The sequence below is a fragment of the Cavia porcellus genome, unplaced genomic scaffold, assembly GCF_034190915.1.
Source record: "Cavia porcellus strain 051 isolate PalLab524CR breed Dunkin Hartley unplaced genomic scaffold, mCavPor4.1 scaffold_25, whole genome shotgun sequence".
NCBI classification, from domain to species: Eukaryota; Metazoa; Chordata; class Mammalia; order Rodentia; family Caviidae; genus Cavia; species Cavia porcellus.
Window position 1 is genome coordinate 7,414,506 of NW_026947508.1, and position 19,723 is coordinate 7,434,228.

General features: G+C 46.7%; 1 protein-coding gene across 8 annotated transcripts in view; it reads left to right on the forward strand.

Moving 5' to 3' along the window:
* Vps13d (vacuolar protein sorting 13 homolog D) overlaps nt 1-19,723 on the forward strand; it is a 243,841-nt gene that overhangs the window by 22,284 nt on the left and 201,834 nt on the right. For 7 of the 8 annotated variants that reach the window (XM_063235530.1, XM_063235536.1, XM_063235533.1 and 4 more), the window contains exons 7-19: nt 1,844-1,948; nt 3,694-3,864; nt 4,261-4,361; nt 5,440-5,608; nt 7,117-7,218; nt 7,363-7,564; nt 8,565-8,744; nt 10,373-10,503; nt 11,425-11,500; nt 11,985-12,155; nt 13,140-13,270; nt 14,646-14,778; nt 17,046-19,259. In XM_063235530.1, the coding sequence (XP_063091600.1) occupies nt 1,844-1,948; nt 3,694-3,864; nt 4,261-4,361; nt 5,440-5,608; nt 7,117-7,218; nt 7,363-7,564; nt 8,565-8,744; nt 10,373-10,503; nt 11,425-11,500; nt 11,985-12,155; nt 13,140-13,270; nt 14,646-14,778; nt 17,046-19,259 (3,886 nt within the window). Of the gene's footprint in view, nt 1-1,843; nt 1,949-3,693; nt 3,865-4,260; nt 4,362-5,439; nt 5,609-7,116; nt 7,219-7,362; nt 7,565-8,564; nt 8,745-10,372; nt 10,504-11,424; nt 11,501-11,984; nt 12,156-13,139; nt 13,271-14,645; nt 14,779-17,045; nt 19,260-19,723 lie in introns of those variants that run through there. The other variant, XM_063235537.1, reaches the window with a different exon arrangement.

Here is a 19,723-nt window from a genome sequence, read left to right on the forward strand (position 1 = left end):
TGCTGCTTTTTAACACAGGGTCTCACTATGTAGTCCAGGTCGACCTTGAAGTCACATGTAGCTCAGGCTGGCCGCACACTTGCAGGAAACCCCTGCCTCAGTGCCGCCATGCCCGACTCTGCCAGCCTTGAGGTGCTTCTGCCTCAGCCTGTCTAGTGCTGGGATGGTAGGTGTGTGCCCCTGCCTCGCTGGTCATGACTGTGTTTGTGCCGCGGTGGCAAAGCTGAGCAGCCGCAGTAAAGCCCGCGTGGCTGCAAAGCCGCGGTCATTTCCTGTCTGTCCTTTACCAGAAGAGTTGGGTACGCCTGCTCCATAGCACGCGCTTTCACCCCGTACCAGTGTCCGGAAGCCTCGCGCTCAGCCTTCCCTCGGCATTCTTTACCTTCCATGTCCATGGGGTCACAGTGTTCTGCTCGTTTTTCTTCTAGCAGTCACATCTGTGCCTTCCTCTCCATCCTCTTGTCCTTTGGGGTCTGTCAGCTCTAGCTTGGGCTGATGGAATACCCTGTCCTGTGACCCTCTGCAGGTTTTTTTTTTGGTCTGTTTGAGACAGGGTCTTGCTATGCAGTTCACGCTGGCCTTGAGCTCACTTTGTAACGATCCTCTTGCTTCAGCCTCCTGAATGCTGGGATTACAGGCGTGAGCCACCACGCCCGGCTTATGACTCATTTTCTTTCTTTGTTTTCTGGGACACGAAGGGAAGGTCTGCCTCCGCCATCACAGTTCTGCATCTAAACCGTGCTCGTCTTGGTGCTTCTTACAGCAGCACCTTGGGCAGGCTGGGCATGACGGGGATGCCTGTAATACCAGCTGCACGGGAGGCTGAGGCAGGAGGACTATATGTTGGGAGCCAGCCTGGGCAACTTAGCTTAGTGCTTGCTGGGTTTCATCCTTGGTGCCGGAAACAGCCACTGAACCAAACGCCAACAGTCTTCTTGATGTCTAAAGTGTGAAGTCCAGAATCCTTAGCGTGGTGTATACTTCCTTTCCTGGTGTATTTGTTTTCATGGGCTGCCATAACACACTGCCATAACGCACTGCTGTGGACCGGAAGGCTTAAAACCAGAGAAATTTACTCTTGAGTTCTGGAGACCAGAAATCTGCAATCAAATGGACTTGTTCCTTCTGCAGGCTGTGAGGGAGAATCTGTCCCTTGCTTGCCTTAGAGGCTCTGGCTGCTGGAAGTGCTTGGCATTCCTTGGCCTGCAGTGCACCACTCGCCTCTGCCTCTGCCTTCCGCACTGGTTAGATTGGGGCCTGCGCTTGTCCAGCATGACCTCATTTTAACCTGATTCCGTCTGTAAGGTCCTGTTTTCACCATAAGGTTACCTTCACGGCTGGCGGGCGGGCGTGACTCCTCCTGGGGGAGACGGCACTATCCGATCGGGACCCCCAGGAAGATGACGAGATACTTCTCTCAGTGCCATACTGGCTCATCCCCAGTCCAGCTGTGTACTCATACCCCTGTGCCTGTGCTGTCCCCAGGGCCGCCAGGGCTCCAGCTACGTGGGTGTGTTCTATCCCCATCAGCCCAGTTCCTTCCTTCTACACAACTGTCTGTGTGAAGGGTGTGCATATTTTGACACTTATCTGCGTAGTGGCATTTTCTTTTTTGTGTGCTCATATATCTTGTATATGCTTCCTCTGTTTCTTCTGCATCATTAAAATTATTTGGAGTGTGTCCAGCTATTAGATTTAGTCTCTGAAAGGGGCAAAGTCATGTTTTGGCTCAGTTTTATATCCTTGCTAAGTGCGTGATGTTTTTCTCATGGTTTGCTGATTGCACTCATACATTTGTGAGTAATGACAGTCATCCTATTTTTCCCCATCTTTCTTCCATTAGGTACAGAAACTGATGCGGAAAAAACGATTAGATGTGGCAGAGTTTAGCATCTACTGGGACGTCGATTGCACCATGCTGGGGGATTTGCCGCAGGTGGAGTTACAGGTACGGCTCTGTAGAGGGCTCTACTGCAAGGCAGCACGGAGGGACAGTGTTTAGGGTTGCCGCCTCGCAGGTTGCTTTCTGCAGCTGACTTCCATTCCTGCCCCTCTCTTCCCCAGGCATCACTGGCAAGGTACATTGGCAAGGTACCTCTTACCCTGAACCAGATGGGTTTGTCTTGGCTCTGTCTGTCTTTCTTTCTCAGTACTCAGGGTTGAACCAGTGGGCTAATGGGTGCTAGGCAAGTGCCTCACTGTAAGCTACCCTTTAAGGGTGGTTTAATGACCCTTTAATTTCCACCCTTAAGGTTGTGTTGTTAAGATACATTGGTATGCTATGCATCACCGTTTGCTCCTGTGTAGTATTGTGCTATTTACCTGTGACGTACTGTAGTTTTGTATTCTCTTTGTTGTCATGTACTGGGCATCCATATTTTAAATGACCAGAGCCAACAGATCTGATTATTATTGTTATTATTATTTTTGGTGGTATTGGAGATTGAACCCATGTTTTGCATGAGATTAAGCCTAGCCTTTTTTTAACTTTTCATTTTGAGATGGTGTCTTACTAAGTTGCTAAGATTGGCCTTGAACTTTGATCTTCCTGAGTTACTGGGATTAGAGGTATATGCTACCATGCCTAGCCTTGAACTCACTATATAGCCTAGGCTGGCCTTGAACTCATGGCGGTACTCCTGCCTCAGCCTCCTGAGTGCCTGGTTTGCAGGCATGCACCACCATGCCTGGCCCAGGCTTAATTCTTAAACAGGAGCTCTCTTACTGTGTTGTTTGTGGGAATGTCACCTCTGGTAGCATTCCTCTAAGAGATACTTAAAAACTTATGAGTCATCAGATATAACATGTTACTGTTTGTAAAGCATAAAAAATAGTTCAGTTTGATCTTTTTATAAAGAAATAGTAGGTGGTTTAAGTGAAACAGGGGAAAATGACTCACTTTTCCTTGACCCAAGGTTATCTTTGGCTTGCAGCTTGTTGTGCAGAGAGTGGTTTTGGTTTTGCTAATTCTTTTAAAAATAAATACCTTTTCCTTATACTGGAGGATTACGCAGCTATTTAGAATAAAGGAAAATCTTTATGATGAATAAATACATAAAAGTCTCTAAGATACAGTATTAAGGTTTCAAGCAGGTTTTATAGCGTTTATGAAAGGAAACAGCTGGGTGCAGGCGCATAGAGAGACCGGGGGGGAGCTGAAGCTGTGGGGGGAGGGGGGCAAAAGAGTGGCTGGGGTCAGGGTAGGAAAGAGGTGTTTCATCCTTTTTTGCCTTTTAAATTTTAGAATACATGTTGTTGAAGTGAGTGCATCCTTTTAAATTTTATTTTATTTTTGTCTTTTTGAGACAGAGTCTCTTTATGCAGTTCAGGCTGGGCTTGAGCTCACTTTTGTAGCCCAGGCTGGCCTCAAACTCACAATGATGCTCCTGCCCCATCCTCCTGAGTGCTGGGATTACAGGGGTGAGCCAGCATACCTGGCTCCTTTTAAATTTTAAACCATGTGAATGTATAACCTGTGGAGAAATATAAAGAATGTTTTAAAATAGTAGTGAGCTTTAGGATGCAATTTGATGCTGTTTTTGGGTTCTGATATCACCCTGTAGGTTAGGTAACATTTGCTCTTAGGACTCAGCCTGTAGCTTAGCTTGACTGTCATAAAACCGCAGTCTGATCAATGGGCAGTGAGCAGGAGGAAGGCGGTCTGATAAGAGCAGGTCTTCTTGTAACGTGCAGGAGGCCATGGCAAAGAGCATGGAGAGTCGCAGTCACCACTACATCCTGGAGCCCGTGTGCACGTCTGCACTCCTGAAGAGAAACTGCTCCAAGGAGCCCCTGCGGTCCCGGCACAGCCCCCGCATCGAGTGTGATATTCAGCTGGAGACCATTCCCTTGACGCTGTCTCAGGTACTGGCCGGCCAGGCAGTGGCTGGGGAGGGAACGTGTTCATGGCGGCTCCAGGCCGCAGCCGTCCGCAGGAGGGCAGGCACTCACCCATGGGCCTGGTTCCTCCAGGTCAAAGCCGGGTCCCAAACAAACCCCACTTTCTGTTACAATCAGATTGGCTTCATCTCAGGTTCAACTATGCCTAAACTGCATAGGGAAACCCTGTCTCAAAAAGACAAGAAAAAAAAAATCAATAAATATAAATATTAATTCTCAGTGACTAAAGAAACGTGCTGCTCAGTGCACTGGATTTAGGTCAGGATTGACCGATATGAATTGTTCTTTTTGGGTGCAGGTCTTAACTGAATAAAAGAACCAAATCGTTCTAACTGAGTATGTCTTAATCTCTAATAAAAGCTGCAATATAGGCAGATCATGGAATTCCTCAAGGAGCTGGAGCGGAAGGAGAGACAGGTGAAGTTCCGGAAGTGGAAACCCAAAGTGGCGGTGTCTAAGAAGTAAGGGCTCACTGGGGCGTCTGGACAGCACATTTCATGACGTGTTCTTCTCTTTGGAAAATGCACTGGGAATAATGCCTCCGTGTCCCTCACACAGGGTTGGGGTAAAAGTATAGTTGATTTTTCTGGTCCTACAGATACCGTTCCTATTATCATTATTAATATTCTTATTGTATATTTATCCAATTAAAGTTTACTTTTAGATGAAGTGTGGTGAAATTCATCAGGCCCTCTAGGTCTAGTTTGGCAGAAACTCACATTGATTCGGTGAGATCTGGTGTGCAGTGGATGCTCTGTGATATTCTTCGAACCTTCTTTTCCCTTTTTCTTCTATTACAGTGCCTTGTGCATGTTAGACCACTGAGCTGCAGGCCCATCCCTCATCCTGCTTTTATGTTTTAGACTTTTGAGACAGGGTCTGGCTCTGGATAGCCTTGAGCTCACTGTGTAACCCAGGCCTGCCGTGAACTTGTGGTGATCCTCTGGGCACAGGCGTTACTGGCCTGATCCTGCTTCTTAATGTCTTCTCCCTTGCTGTTAGGTTAATGTTTATCTTGCACTTTCTAACTTCCGTAACAAACACAAATCCTCTTTCGTGTTACAGTGATAAACTTGACCAGTCTGATGCATTAAAGCTTTTTAAAGATCCTAGGCATTTCCATGTATTTCCCTACAAATTCAATTTAAACATTGTTTTCCCACTGGCTGGAACCCATGGCCTCGGACATGCGAGGCCAGCCCTGTACCTCTAAGCTTCAGTTAAAAGCCCTTGGTGATTATTGAAAGGTGGTGTTTGCCTTGCTGGCACCTTGGCTTTCCCTCAGTGGAGGCACTAACATTGTGGCAGTGCCAGTCAGTGGGACACTGTGATTATGGGTACGTAAGTCAGGGATCTGTTGTTGGTGTTCTTCAGTAGCAGATCTGCTTGTAGCTTTCGATTCAAATGCCCTGGACCTACATTGATGGCTGTTAGAGAGAAAGTGTCCAGGAGAAGAAGCGGTGTTACGGGGTTGCCTGGGCTGATAGCATCGTGGTCGCTTTATCGCGAGAAGTGACACATCCTTACGGGCTGTTGCAGCTGCCGGGAGTGGTGGTATTTTGCTCTGAATGCCAACTTGTATGAGATCAGAGAGCAGCGGAAGCGCTGCACCTGGGACTTCCTGTTGCACCGAGCCCACGATGCTGTGTTTTACACTGACAAATACTTCAGCAAACTGAAAGGAGGCTTACTGTCTGCAGACGACAAGGTGAGTGGACTGTGGCTTTGGCTTTCTTCTTTTCAGTCAGAGAAGGATTGGGGGAGCAAATGGGGTCTGTGAAGGCAAAGGGCGCGAGAAGTGCTTGGAGGCCCTAGTCTCGCGCTGCCCAGAAGCATCCTCCGTCTCCTGCATGAAGGGAGCCAGGCATGGTGTAGGAGGGCGAGGAGATGGCCACGGTCTTGCCAGAGCTCTGTGCCCATAATCCTGCCTGCATTTCTCTGTGCAAGTCACCGGTGTCACTTCAAAGCCGGTCCCAGTCCCAGATTCCCCTGAGTCTGTAACTGACCCCTGTGGCCTTTGCCTGTGTCTTCCATAGTCCTGGTTGGCCTCACTTGGCCTGCTTTTAACTTGTCCTCCTTGGTAGTGGCGGTGGCGGCCAGGCCAGGCCAGGCCGAGGGCTGCTGTAGGTGGAGAAGGCCAGCTCGCCTGGCAGTACCTGTGGGCCAGAGGCCCCATGACCGCCGCAGGGTGCTGCCTGGCGACCCCTGCTCCTCTGGTGTGCCTGCCTCACTGTCGCCTCGGAGCAGGCATTGGCAGCGCTGTGTCCCTTGGGTCGTTTTGCTTTTGTGTACATCAGGTGTGGTGAGACCACTGGGTCAATGCCTTCTTCATCAGTGTCTGACAGGGTGATGGTGGAACCTTACGAAAAAGATGGGATAAATCAGACATTTTGCTTTGCCTGGTTTTCTGAAAGGCACAGGCAAACTTGGAGGGAGAGGAAAACATGTAAGTTGCCCCTAAGGCAGGCACATAAATATAATCTCCTTTTTCCTAATGTTAAGGCATAAGAAATAGTTCAGGATACCGGTAGTTAACCTGCTTGCTTTTTTGGAGGCCCTGGGGATCTAATCAAGGGTCTCGTGTGTGCTGGGCGAATGTGCCAGCCCTGAACTGTGTCTCGCCCTCCGCTTGGTTTTCGAACTCAGCGTGTTGCTGGCTCGCATTGCCTTTCCCTGTCTGGCACGAATCAAGTGGAGATGAGCCTGTGGAGTTCAAAGCCAGCCTGGGCGTCTGTGCCAGTGCAGCGTGAGGGCGCTGGGGCCCGCACACGTGCCGTGTGAACGTGGGCCTCCGCCTCCTCACTTGAGGGTGGGAAGAGGGTGACGCCCTTTGGTCACCTGAGGTAACGCGTGTGGAGCTTGGCAGTGTGCTCGGCACCGGGCAGGGCACGGCAGCAGCACGGCAGCAGCACAGGCACGGTGGAGGCCCGCTGAGGATCGGGGACTGCTCTTCGTGTCCTTTCTACTCACCATTAGTTGCAGAAACTATGAAACTTGCTGGTGTTTTTGGGACCAAGTGAAATCTGATGGATTATAGGGAAAATGTTTAAACCAGAAACAGCAGCTGTGGAGCCAGCTGTACCCTGTTTCTTGATCCTCACTGGGAGTGTGGGGGCCGGTTGGCTCCCCAGTGGTACTGGTTCTCATCTGTGAGGGTCTCCAGTCCTTCCGGAGCTCCAGGGTCTGCTTTTGTTTGTTTTGCTTTCACCCAAACAGGACGAAATGTGTCGGATTGAGGATGAGCAGAGTTTTGAGGAACTGAAGATTCTGCGTGAACTGGTTCATGATCGCTTTTATAAGCAGGAGGAGCTTGCAGAGGTGAGAAATTGTCTAGAGAAGGTTTGTTAAGGCACAGTGCACTCTGGGCGCTTTCACTTTGGTCTGGGACTGATGGCACTCAATGTTGCAGTGCTATTGAGCTGCTGCCCCTGGGTGCCCACTTGTGCTCCCATGTGATTGCAGAGTCTTCGGGAACCTCAGTTCGATTCTCTGGGAGAGTCCCCCGGAGATCCGGAAGGCAGTGGAGGCAGCGGGATGCTGCAGTACCTTCAGTCCTGGTTCCCCGGCTGGGGTGGCTGGTACGGACAGCAGAGTCCTGAGGGCAGAGCCGTGGAGGGACTTTCGGCAGAGCAGCAGGAGCAGTGGACCCCTGAGGAGATCCTGGGTATGCTGGGCAGCAACCTGCACGTGCCCCTCTGCCACGGCAAAGGGAGACACTTGGTTGGTTCATAAAACTTGGGCTGTTGTTTGTGCCGTGGCCCGTGGTCCTTTTATTTTTATTTATTGTTTTGGGTTTTTTTGAGACAAGGTCTCACTGTGTAGTCCACACTGGCCTTGAACTCACTATGTAGCCCAGGCTGGTTTTGAACTCACGGCAACCCTCCTCCTCAGCTGCCCAACGGCTGGGATTACAGGTATGCGCCACCACACCTGGCCCTGTGGTCAGTCAGTTGGAGAACGGTGATTGTGTGTTGAGCAGAGACAGAAGCAGTGTTTGGGGAGAAGCTCCATGTGCAAGTCCATGACTGCGTATGAACAGTGGTACGCTGCTGAGTAGATTCTAGTGGCAGCTATATTTAGAGAATTAAACTAAGCATATTCAGATATTTAAGTTAGAAAAACTCCAAAGCTTGAATACCAGTCCAGAGGCACTCTGGGACCAAGAGCCATGGCTGCAAAAGGCTACTCAGGTTAATTATAATGAAGTAGAAGTAAATTGCCTAGCCACCCGAGTCGTAGTGCTCAGTGGCCATGGGGTTGCTGGCTGTTGTCCTGTCTAGTCCAGTCAGGCCGCTTCACCGTGCCGGGCAGTGCTGCCTCACACTGCACTGCATTGTGGGTCCTGTGCTGCCTGCTTTGACCGCTGATGAGAGCCTTTCTGAAACAGTAAGGTTGTTTTACATTAGCAGATTGAGTGGTCATCTGTGTCTTTGAGTTCCTTCCTTAAAAAAGGGTAAAATAGGGGCTGGAAATTTAGCTCTGCGGCATAAGCGCTTGCCTTGCAAGCAGGTGGTCATGAGTTCGATCCCTGGTACCAGTAAAAGAAAAAAGGGTAAAATGATCAAGTGGAGTTGTCACAGCTGCGATCAGTGTCCTGGTTATGCCTTTTTTAAAAAAAATCCTTACATGAGTTTTCTTCAAGCTTGTTCTTCCTTGTCATGTAGGCACCGAGGAGTTTTTTGACCCCACTGCAGACGCCTCGTGCATGAACACGTACACAAAGCGAGACCACGTGTTTGCCAAGCTGAACGTGCAGCTGCAGCGTGGCACAGTGACTCTGCTGCACAAGGAGCAAGGGACTCCTCAGATGACTGAAAGGGCATTCATGCAGCTCGAGTTTTCAGGTACTGGCCCAGGAGAGCCAGGGGCGACTGTTGTATCCTTGGTGCTGGGGCATGGGTGATTTGCATTATTTGTGTATTTTATAATCTAGCAAGTCACCACAAACATGGACTGAACCGCTGCTCCTCAGGGAAGTTCAGAGTTAGAGTCTTGTGAGCCTCTGAGCCTGTTATTTCTCAGTTGGTTATTTCTTAATCTATAGCTCTAGCCTTTTCTTTTCCATGAGTTTGTGTTTAAAGATACCTTTAAGCTTAGGGTAATGGCACATGCCTTTAGCCCCATCTACTCAGGAGGCTGAGGCAGGAGCATTTCAAGTTCCGGGCAGCTTAATGGGACTGTATCTCAAACTTTTAAAAAAAGGGTTGCAAATGTAGCTGAGTGGTAGGGTACTTATTTAGTATGCACAAGAACCTATGTTCAGTCCCCCTTATAAAATGAAGTTTATGTGTGAATGTATGTTTGTGTTGTTAATTCACGTTAATAGCCTGCGGCACTATAATCTGTACCCACACAGAGCTTCCCTAATGTAATATTTCTGGTGTAAAGTGTGTAAGAGCCTTCTCACATGCAGGAACAGTGTGCAGCACTTTCACACTCTACTTGGCTGTTTAATTTATTTACTTGCAGGCTGTACAAGAGCTGTAGCCCTGAGCTGCATCCCCAGCCCACTTGACCATTTTAAATTGAAAGATCATGAACAGAAAGCACACCGAAAAGGCAAAGAGCAGAGCTGCAGACAGAGCAGGACGAGGAGGCCTTTGCCGTGTGGGTGCCGCCACCAGGACTCGGCCAGCCCGAGGGAACGGGCAGGGCCACGCTCGGCGGACGACTCACACTTTGCTTTGCTTTGCTTTTTTTTGGTACTGGGATTGAACTCATAACCTTATGCTTACAAGCAAGTGCTTCAGCCACTGAGCTAAATCCCTAACCCCTGACCCACATCTTTTGTGACTTTGCCTAAGTAATCAAGAAAGTGCCACACAAGTGTTTTTTTTTGTTTTTTGTTTTTTGTCACACAAGTGTTGACTTTGGGGTTACAAATGTATCTTAGTGAGCAGGTGAAGGCACACAAACCAAGTCTGAATAATGGGGATCACATGTATCTAAGCGGTTTTTGGGACTTTGAATTAAGGATTTATAGATAAATACTCAGTGGTTTGGAGATTTCCCAATAATTTTTCAGTTATTATATTTTTGTGTCTTTTTGAGCAAGGTTTTGCTATGGTGTTTAGGTTGATCTTAAACTCACTTTGTAGCCCAGGCTGTCCTAAACGTACAGTGCTCTTGCTTCAGCCTCCTGTGTGCTGGAATTTCAGATGTGTGCCACCATGCCTGGCAGTTTTTCAGTTCTTGAAATAGCAGTTTATGAGATGCCTCAGTATGAGATGCCTTAGTTGAATGAGCAGACTCTTTGAAGTTAAATGAAAGGCTCTGTTTAAAATTAATCTTCCTGGGAAACTTCTAAAAGTCCTTTTTTTGTTTAAGTAGATACATAGTCAGGGAGTTTATTTTGGGTTTAGTTTCATGGAAAAATTGTTTATAGCATCTAAAATGCTCTATAAAATACTATAATATATTTAGAAGTAGGTTTTAATGTCATAATGTCAATTTTTACATTTCTGTTTTGTAGATGTAAAACTACTAGCAGAATCTCTTCCTCGAAGAAATTCCTCCTTGCTTTTAGTCCGGTTGGGCGGACTGTTTCTTCGAGACCTAGCTACGGAAGGGACTATGTTTCCCCTTCTGGTCTTTCCTAATCCGGTATGTACTGCGGTGGCACGGCGATGTAGCTAGGATGTTGGTAATTGTGGTCTGCTTTAGACAAATGGTAAGTGACATGAATGTGATTCTTTCTGATATTTGAACATCTCAAGACAGATAGGGTGGCTAGTTAAGCTGTTGGATTTTTAGAGAGGCTGTTGGTGAGGTTCACATGCTTTCTTCCCCTCTTGTGGTGTGGCTACCCTGGAATAGTTTGCTGTGTTTTGGAGGAGAATGCCATAAGCACCACTATTTTCTACATTTCAAGGTCAGTGTTTGAATTTCCTTCATGTCTGACGGTCATTTTCATTTATTCTGACCGATTATCATTGGTAAGAAATCCCATCACTCTAGGATCCAAAAGAGAATCATCTCAACCCCTCTCTTTGTGTAATTCCTATATCTGATAGGTTTATTAGTGGTAAGGTATTTGATCTTACTACCTGGCCATGATATGTTCCAGATATTTGGATATATAACCATTTACCCTGCCCATAACTTTTGGGTGATAGGGGGATGGCAGTGGAGGGGAAGAGAAGGCAAAAAATGTCAAGTTTGAGGAGTGGAACATACTTAATACTCATTTAGCAATCCTCGTTAAATGAAGTGAGTACCAGGTGGCGTGCTGTCAGCACAGAGGACAAGACGGGGTTTCAGTGGGGTTGGGAAAAGCTGAACAAGCCTGCAGGCACTCAGCAAGCCAGGGCGAAGTGGATTTCCGCTCAGGGTGCTAAGGAAGAGCGTTGCTGGAGGGTAAAACGTGTGAGTGTGCCTGGTGCTTTGATGTGGGAGGAAGGGGCTGTGCTTCCTCCTCTGGTGTTCCTGACCCGCGCCTGCCGCAGCAGTACAGCTAACATAGCTAGGATGCTGGTGAACTGTGGTCTGATGACACTGATGTGTCTTTCCATGTGTGTTTAATAGCAAAAAGAAGTCGGCAGAGTCTCACAGTCTTTTGGTCTCCAAACCACATCAACAGACAGAAGTGACCAATACCCTGGTAATTTTTTATACATTCTTAAAACTCACCCTTAAATATGTCATTGTTCCAGATTGCTAGTCTTTGATTAGAATTAGGAGAGAGAGGTGTTTTCATTTATTTTATTTTTTGGTACTGGGGATCAAACTTACGACCTTGTGTTTGCCAGTCCAGTGCTTATGATGCTAAATCCCTGTCCCTGAGAGGTGTTTTCTGTTCTGAGCACATAGTTTGCCATGTGGATTTGTGTGGGGCCTTAACTTGCGTGCACCTGGGGCCATGTTGCAAGGCCCCTGGGACTTTGGTTAGACCGGATGCTGCCCAGACTTCATGATTCCTGTTAAACTTACAAGGCTCCTACGGTGAGCATCACTGTGGGCTGGCTGGAAAATAATTTAGAGAATGTCTTTCTCCCCCGGCAGAATTCTTCATAGGCTTACTAAGAATAAAGTGATTGTTTTTGCTGTGCTCCATTTTCTTTCTCTCTTCCTTCTTGCTTCCATAGCTGCAGACCCAGAAGACCCAGTTTTTGAGATGCTGTATGAGAGAAATCCAGCACACAGTCATTGTGAAAGACGGCTCAATGTCAGCACAAGACCCTTGAACATCATCTATAATCCCCAGGCTATTAAAAAAGTAGCAGACTTTTTCTACAAGGGAAAGGTTCATACCTCAGGTTAACTTTTTTTGTTTGTTTGATCTTATGTTCCTTACTAAGAACATCTTTCTTGTCCTTTCTGGTGCTCTGGACAAGGTTATTATTCCAGGGACCAGACAGTGGTAGGCAGCAGAGGCCTGTGCAGCGAGGATAGGGTGGTCTTCAGTCACTGAGTCAGGGCACATGACCCTGGACAGCCTCCTTTTCTGGAAGAATCAGTGTCTGTCCATATTTTCTGTTTGTTTCCTTCCCTTTGGCATGTTTTGTTTTTTTCTCATACTTCTCATTCCATTAGGTTGGTATTTCCTTGGCTACACTGGGGTGTTAAGTGAACTGGGAGGGGTGTTCAGGGATGTCCTTCCAGATGCCAGGATCAGGTCTTCACTTGTTTGGTAAAGCATCTTACAGTGCAAAGGTCTAAATATCATTGATTTATTTATGCTTCCCTGTGTTCTCAGGAAAGATTTGAGATAGTAGATACAGTCAAAGCACTTCCGTTGCCAGGGATTTTTTTTTTTTTTTCCAACCTCCAAGGTAAAGGTGAAATTGCCAGGGATTTTTGTAACTGATTGTTTCATTTTTCTGTAACAATGGAGCCCTTCTAGTTTTTTGCCCAGTTTTGGAGACTTTTCACGTAATTGGTAGCCATGAGTATTGTGGCTTCTTCACTCTGTTACTGATAGACTACAGAAGGCATTTCCTTCTGAATTGCACTTTGTCTGTCAATGTAGTCTTCTGTTTTATGAAGGTTTTGAAATGTAGTAGTTTGGAAATCTTTAGAAATCGTGACTTAGGGACCTTCCCTTGTGTGCTTCTTTTCTCTGCATGCCCATCCACCACACCTGTGCCCCGTTCCTGTGTTACACCAGGTTGAGCAGGGAGCTGCTGTTACTGATTGCTTGTTAGCTTTGGTGGAGATTCCTAATTAGCATAGACTCACGGCAGCATTTTATCTACCCAGTCATTGGAAATCCGACTGTTGTGTGTATTCCAATCTTGCAGGGTTTGGCTATCAGTCTGAACTTGAACTGAGAGTGGCCAAGGCTGCCCGAAGACAGTATAACAAGCTGAAGATGCAGACCAAAGCAGAAATCCGGCAGACACTCGATCGCTTACTAGTGGGCGATTTCATTGTAAGTGGTTGCACGAAACACTTGTAGGGGTGGCAGAAGTAAGCACTGTTTCCTGACGGGACGGTTACCTACCCTCACTGGGCTTGCTTTCCCAATTACACTGATTCAGTGACCAGAAAATACGAAATCTTCCGCAGCTACCATAAAATGAAAATGTCATGTCTTTCACAGTCAAGGTTTTCTTTCTTTTTTCCTTCTTTTCTTTTTCGCTATGTGGTTTTTTTGGGGGAGGAGGGCTCTTTTCAAGACAGGGTCTCATTATACAGTTCAGGCTGGTCCCGAGCTCACTTTGTAGCCTAGCTGGTCTCAAACTTGCAAGGATCCTCTTGCCTCAGCCTGCTGAGTGCTGGGGTTGCAGCAGGCCCAAGGTTTAATTTATGTTTTCTAGACTTGATATTCTGTGACTGTTTCCCTTAAAATCTTCTCCTCATTGCTTACCTCTTGCCAGAATATAAACAGAGAGCCTAAGGCCCACCTTCTACTCCTGAGCATGATGGTTGCTTTGTGATGCAGGTGACCAGCGGATGTGAAGACACCACGGACAGGGAGAGCAGGAAGCATCCTCGAGAAGGGGTGCAGTGCTGAGATCCAGCAGTAGACGGGGCAGTGGGATAGGGGCAGGACCCAGTGTTCAGAGTGGGGTGCTGGAGGTTTGCGGGGCGGGGTGGAGAGTGAGTCCTGTGGTTTGTATGTATGTTGACACAATTTGTGGTGATATCTTCTTGTTATCGTAGACAGTGGAGGATTCTTCCTGACAACACTTATATAAATTAGTTTTTATTTAGATATGCTTCATTTTACTTATTTATTTATGTTTTGGCACTGGAAATTGAACTCACGACCTCGTGCTTGCCCAGCAGGCACTGTGCTACTGAGCTGTATCCTGGCCCTTTAGGCTAATGTTTAGTTGCAAGGAAGGAGTTTACAGATTCTGAACTTAGTGTTTACACATTTCAAACTTCAAAGCACAGTATTTTGGCATGAAAGTTCATGTTATTAATATCAGTGAATAAGTAAAAGCATTTGGATTTTTATATTTGTTTGAATTTCATAGTTCCCATAATATTGTAAAGTATTAGGCCCTGTGAATTAGAAGCAGTTTTTCCTAAATGATGGGCTTACCCGACTACAAATAACCCCTTAAATCAGTGTTTTGCTAATTTTTTTCTCTCCTCCTCAGACATTTGCGTGTAGGAATAGCTCCAATTGTGACTTACTTTAATACGCTTTCATCTGAAACTTCAGGCTCTAACCCGGTGCACACCCTGTCACCCACAGCCCTGGCTGGGCTCCAGGAGGTCCAAGCACCGCTAGAGCTGCGCGGCACAGCCGTCGTGGTCCGCAGTCCTGTAACCACGGTCATTCCTTTCCCCAGGAGGAAAGTAAGCGCTGGACCGTGCGACTGGACATTTCTGCCCCTCAGGTGATATTTCCTGATGATTTCAAGTTCAAGAATCCTGTGTTAGTTGTCGTGGACCTGGGAAGAATACTGTTGACAAATACCCAAGGTACAGAGCTGGTGTGAAGTAGTGAAGACACTTCATGGCAGACTGTTCGGAGTAAAGCCTGGCAGGAGGTTTCCGAAGCCTGTTACGTTACGTTATGTCAGCTCATGTCGAATTCTGTTCTGTTGTGTGTCAGATTTGTGTGCAGCCTTATGCATGCACACTAGGCAAGTGCTCAGCCACTACGCGATTTCTGCAGCCAGTAAAGAGATGGAGAGCTTCCCCGAGTGCCTGTTCTGCCCGTCAGTGTGCTCTGGCTGAGGACGCGCCTTTTTCTCTGGGCACTTGGTGCCCATGTTTTCCTTCTGAGTTGGAGGCCGTTGCCAACAGACTCCACTGCTATAGTTCCATCTGTTACTTTTGATTTGGCTTATTTTTAGACAAGGTCTTGCATAGCTCAGATTGGGCTTGAACTCAGAGCAGCCCTCCCATCTCAGCCTCCTGAGTGCTGGGGTTGCCAGTGTGTGCCACCACACCTGGCCATCTGTTGCATTTTAAACTGTAGCTCTACTGGATTATAATTCACAATTTCAATCAAACAATTCAGTTATACTTGGTTTATTGGAAGAATTGTGCAGCTTTCACTGCTGCTTAAATTCTAGAACATTCTTCTCATCCCTTAAAAAGAAACTCTTAACTCTTTGGCATTCACTTACCCCATGTTTTCCTCCTCCTGTTTCTGACAGCCACTGATTTTTCTTCTGTTGCTGTCTACTTGCTTAATCCAACATTTTATGTGAAAAGAATGAAACAACACGTAGCCTTTCGTGCCTGGCCTTTACTTATTTATTTTTGTCTTTTTGAGACAGGGTCTCAACTATCCAGTCCAGCTAAACTTGAGCTCACTGGTTACTTGAGCTCACTTTAGCCCAGCTGGTCTTAAACTGTCAATGGTCCTCCTGCCTCAACCTCCCGAGTGCTGGGATTACAGGCGTGAGCCACTGTGCCTGGCTTCTGGTTTTTTATTTAGCCAACTGTTCCTGCATGTTGTAGCATGCGTCAGGATTTCATTCCTTTTTCTGGCCAAATAATAGTTCAGCGTGTGCATATACCACATTTTGCTTATCCATTTATTTATCCATTAGTTGGTAGACATCGAGTTCTTTTGAATTTCCTTATGAATTTTGGAAGGTTTTTTAAATTCTGAAATATGTCGAGGGATTTTGATAGGATTGCACTGAATGTGTAGATCACTTTCGGTAACAGAGCCATTATAATAATATTAATTCTTTTGATCCATGAGCATGGGAGTTCTTTCCATCGTGTCTTCAATTTCTTTCTTAAGCATTCTGTTACATTCTTTTTGAAGGTCTTTCACCTCCTTGCTTAGTTTGACTGCTTAGTATTTTATTTTTCTGACGTTATTGTCATGGATTTGCTTTCCTGATTTTTCAGTTCTTTATTGGGGTATAGAAAATTACTGTTTTTTAATGTTGTTTTTGTATCTTGACATTGTGTACTTTAATAGACATTGTTTCCTAGTACTTAATTGTAGGGATAGAGCTTTAATCTGATAGATGGTGTATATAAAAAGGGACACTTGGAAGGTAATTTCATTACTATAATTAGATCCAAATAGTATTGGTTGAGGTGGGAGGGGAGAACGAGAGGATTCATGGGGTAAATAAAATTGGGAATTTATTAGCTAATCTCAACCTTACCTTTACTGAGAAAACCTGAAAGAGAAGAGGGTATGGGGCATGAGCAGAAGGGGAAAATTTGGTGCTCAGGGGAATGTTATAAGGGGGTTACACCTGAATAAAAGGGTCACGGCTGCAGAAAATATCTGCTTGACTGCACCAAATGTGCAGTGTCCAGAGCTATGATTTCATTGTCGAGAAGGCTCAGCCTGGGTAGGGAATCACCAGCACGGATCTGGGCTCTCAGGCTGTTGTGTGAACGAGACAGAGTGGTCCGCTCTTCTTTCAGAGCATCTTTAGTGCAGGAAACACAGTGAACCCTGAGAACGCACAAGGTAAAGAGGGGAGCGGGGGTGGAGACAGTGACTCACGGCCCTGGCTACATCCACAGGGGCCGGCGGGCCCGGCTCTCCTCGCAGTCACGTGTGTTTACTCCTGTGTGTTGGTTTCCAGATTCATAGATATAGTCACCTTGGATAGATGGCACGTACAGAATTTTATGCTTAGAGTTTTCATCCATTTTTAAGGAAAAGTGGGGTTGGTTGAAACTACTTTTCATCATTGTTACAGAGAGGGGGAAAGGAAGCAAATGACAGACCGTGTCCTGAGGGTTCTCTTTTCTATCTGCAGAGGACTCCAGGAGGAAAAGTGGGGACGGGTCAGCTTGTGAAGAGAATCAGTTTAGCGATGATGAGTATAAGACCCCGCTTGCCACCCCTCCCAACACCCCGCCTCCAGAGCCAGGCACCAGGAGCGGCGAGAAAACACCTCCCTTTTCCGGAGTTGAATTTAGTGAGGAACAGCTCCAAGCACACTTGATGAGTACAAAGATGTATGAGAGGTACTCGCTGTCGTTCATGGACCTCCAGATCATGGTGGGACGCGTGAGGGACAACTGGAAGCATGTTCAGGATATCGACGTGGGCCCTACCCACGTGGTAGAGAAATTCAACGTCCACCTCCAGTTAGAGCGCAGGCTGATTTACACTTCCGATCCCAAATACCCGGGGGCCGTGCTGTCAGGCAACTTACCAGACTTAAAAATCCACATCAACGAAGACAAGATCTCTGCTCTGAAGAACTGCTTCGCCCTCCTTACCACCCCAGACATGAAGACCTCGGACACTCTGATTAAAGAGAAGATCTTCCCCCAGGAGGAGCCTCGGGGCAGCTTGCAGGACTCAGTCATGAACCTAACCCAGAGTATCGTGATGCTGGAGCAGCACACCCGCGAGGTGCTGGTGGAGTCGCAGCTGCTCCTGGCTGAGTTTAAAGTCAACTGCGTGCAGCTTGGCGTTGAGAGCAACGGCCGCTACATCTCTGTGCTCAAGGTGTTCGGCACCAACGCGCACTTTGTGAAAAGGCCTTACGATGCTGAAGTCTCTCTGACCGTCCACGGCTTGCTCCTGGTGGACACCATGCAGACCTATGGCACTGATTTTGACCTTTTGATGGCCTCACATAAGAACCTGAGTTTTGATATTCCAACAGGAAGCCTCCGGGACAGCAGGGCGCAGTCTCCTGTTGCTGGACCTAGTGTGGCCAGTGTAACGGAGGTACCCATCCCGAGTGACCCATCAGTGACCAGTGTTTCTCTTGAAAAGATTCTCACCAAAGAACAAGAGTCCCTTATTAAATTGGAGTATCAGTTTGTGAGTTCAGAGTGCCCATCCATGAACTTAGACAGCACCCTTCAGGTGATTTCCTTACAGGTAAATAATTTGGATATTATCCTAAATCCAGAGACAATTGTGGAGCTGATTGGTTTTTTGCAAAAATCCTTCCCTAAGGAAAAGGATGATTTGAGTCCTCAGCCTTTAATGACTGATTTTGAAAGAAGCTTTAGAGAACAAGGAACATATCAGTCTACTTACGAACAGAACACTGAGGTTGCAGTAGAAATCCACAGACTTAACTTACTGCTCCTTCGGACGGTGGGAATGGCCAACGGAGAGAAATACGGCAGGAAAATTGCCACGGCCAGTATAGGTGGCACCAAGGTGAATGTCTCCATGGGGAGCACCTTTGACATGAACGGGTCTCTGGGGTGTTTGCAGCTTGTGGATTTGACCCAAGATAATGCTAAGAACCAATACGTTGTCAGTATTGGAAATTCCGTAGGCTACGAAAATATTGTCAGTGACATTGGCTGCTTCGAATCGGTGTTTGTCAGGATGGAAGACGCAGCGCTTACTGAAGCTTTGAGTTTCACACTTGTTGAGAAATCCAAACAGGAATGTTTCCTTAACCTAAAGATGGCTTCCCTGCATTACAACCACTCTGCTAAATTCCTGAAGGAGCTGACATTGTCCATGGATGAGCTGGAGGAAAACTTTCGCAGCATGCTGAAGAGCGCTGCCAGCAAAGTCACCACCGTGTTGGCTACCAAAACCGCTGAGTACAGCGAGATGGTGTCCCTCTTCGAAACTCCCAGGAAGACGCGGGAGCCCTTTGTCTTGGAGGAGAGTGAAGTATACGGGTTTGACCTGGCTTCGTCTCACGCCGACACTGTAAAGCTGATCCTGAACATAAACATCGAGTCGCCCGTCGTCTCCATCCCCCGGAAGCCTGGGAGTCCTGAGCTGTTGGTGGGACACTTGGGACAGATATTCATCCAGAACTTTGTGGCAGGAGACGACGAGTCGCGAAGTGACCGTCTGCAGGTAGAAATCAAGGACATTAAGCTGTATTCTTTGAAATGCTCTCAGCTGGCAGGCAGAGAAGCCTCTGGGTCTGAAGTAAATCGGCCCTTTTGCCCTCCCTCGGGGTCCGCCAGTGTCAGCAGTCAGGAGGAAGCTCACTTCACACGACACGATTTCTTTGAATCTTTGCACAGAGGTCAAGGTGAGCAGCAGATGTGTTGTTTCATTTTGTTTAGAGGTTCAAAACCCAGCTCGTGTAATATTTTGCTAAAAACCGACTACAGCAAAGCATTTTCTTTTAGAATTATCCTCAGTAAATATTTTAGAAATCGTAATAGGATTTCATTTATTTACTTATTTTATTTTTTTGTCATGCTGGGGGTTAAAACCAGGACCTTGTTCATGCTAGGCAAACACTGTCACTGAGCTACATCCCCAGCATTATAGGATTTTAATAAAATGCTTTACTTTTTTAAAAACATTTTTTTATTGAACACTTTTTGGGAAGTAAGGACTTTTTGAAAAAGTATTTCAGTCTCACCCGTTTGAAATTGGATGAGTGCTCATTTAAGGACGCTGCAGGGGATGAATTCTGTTACACTGTTGCTTCATGTATCAGGCATACCTGATTTCCTTGTGCTTGGCTGTAGATCTTTCTTAGTTGAA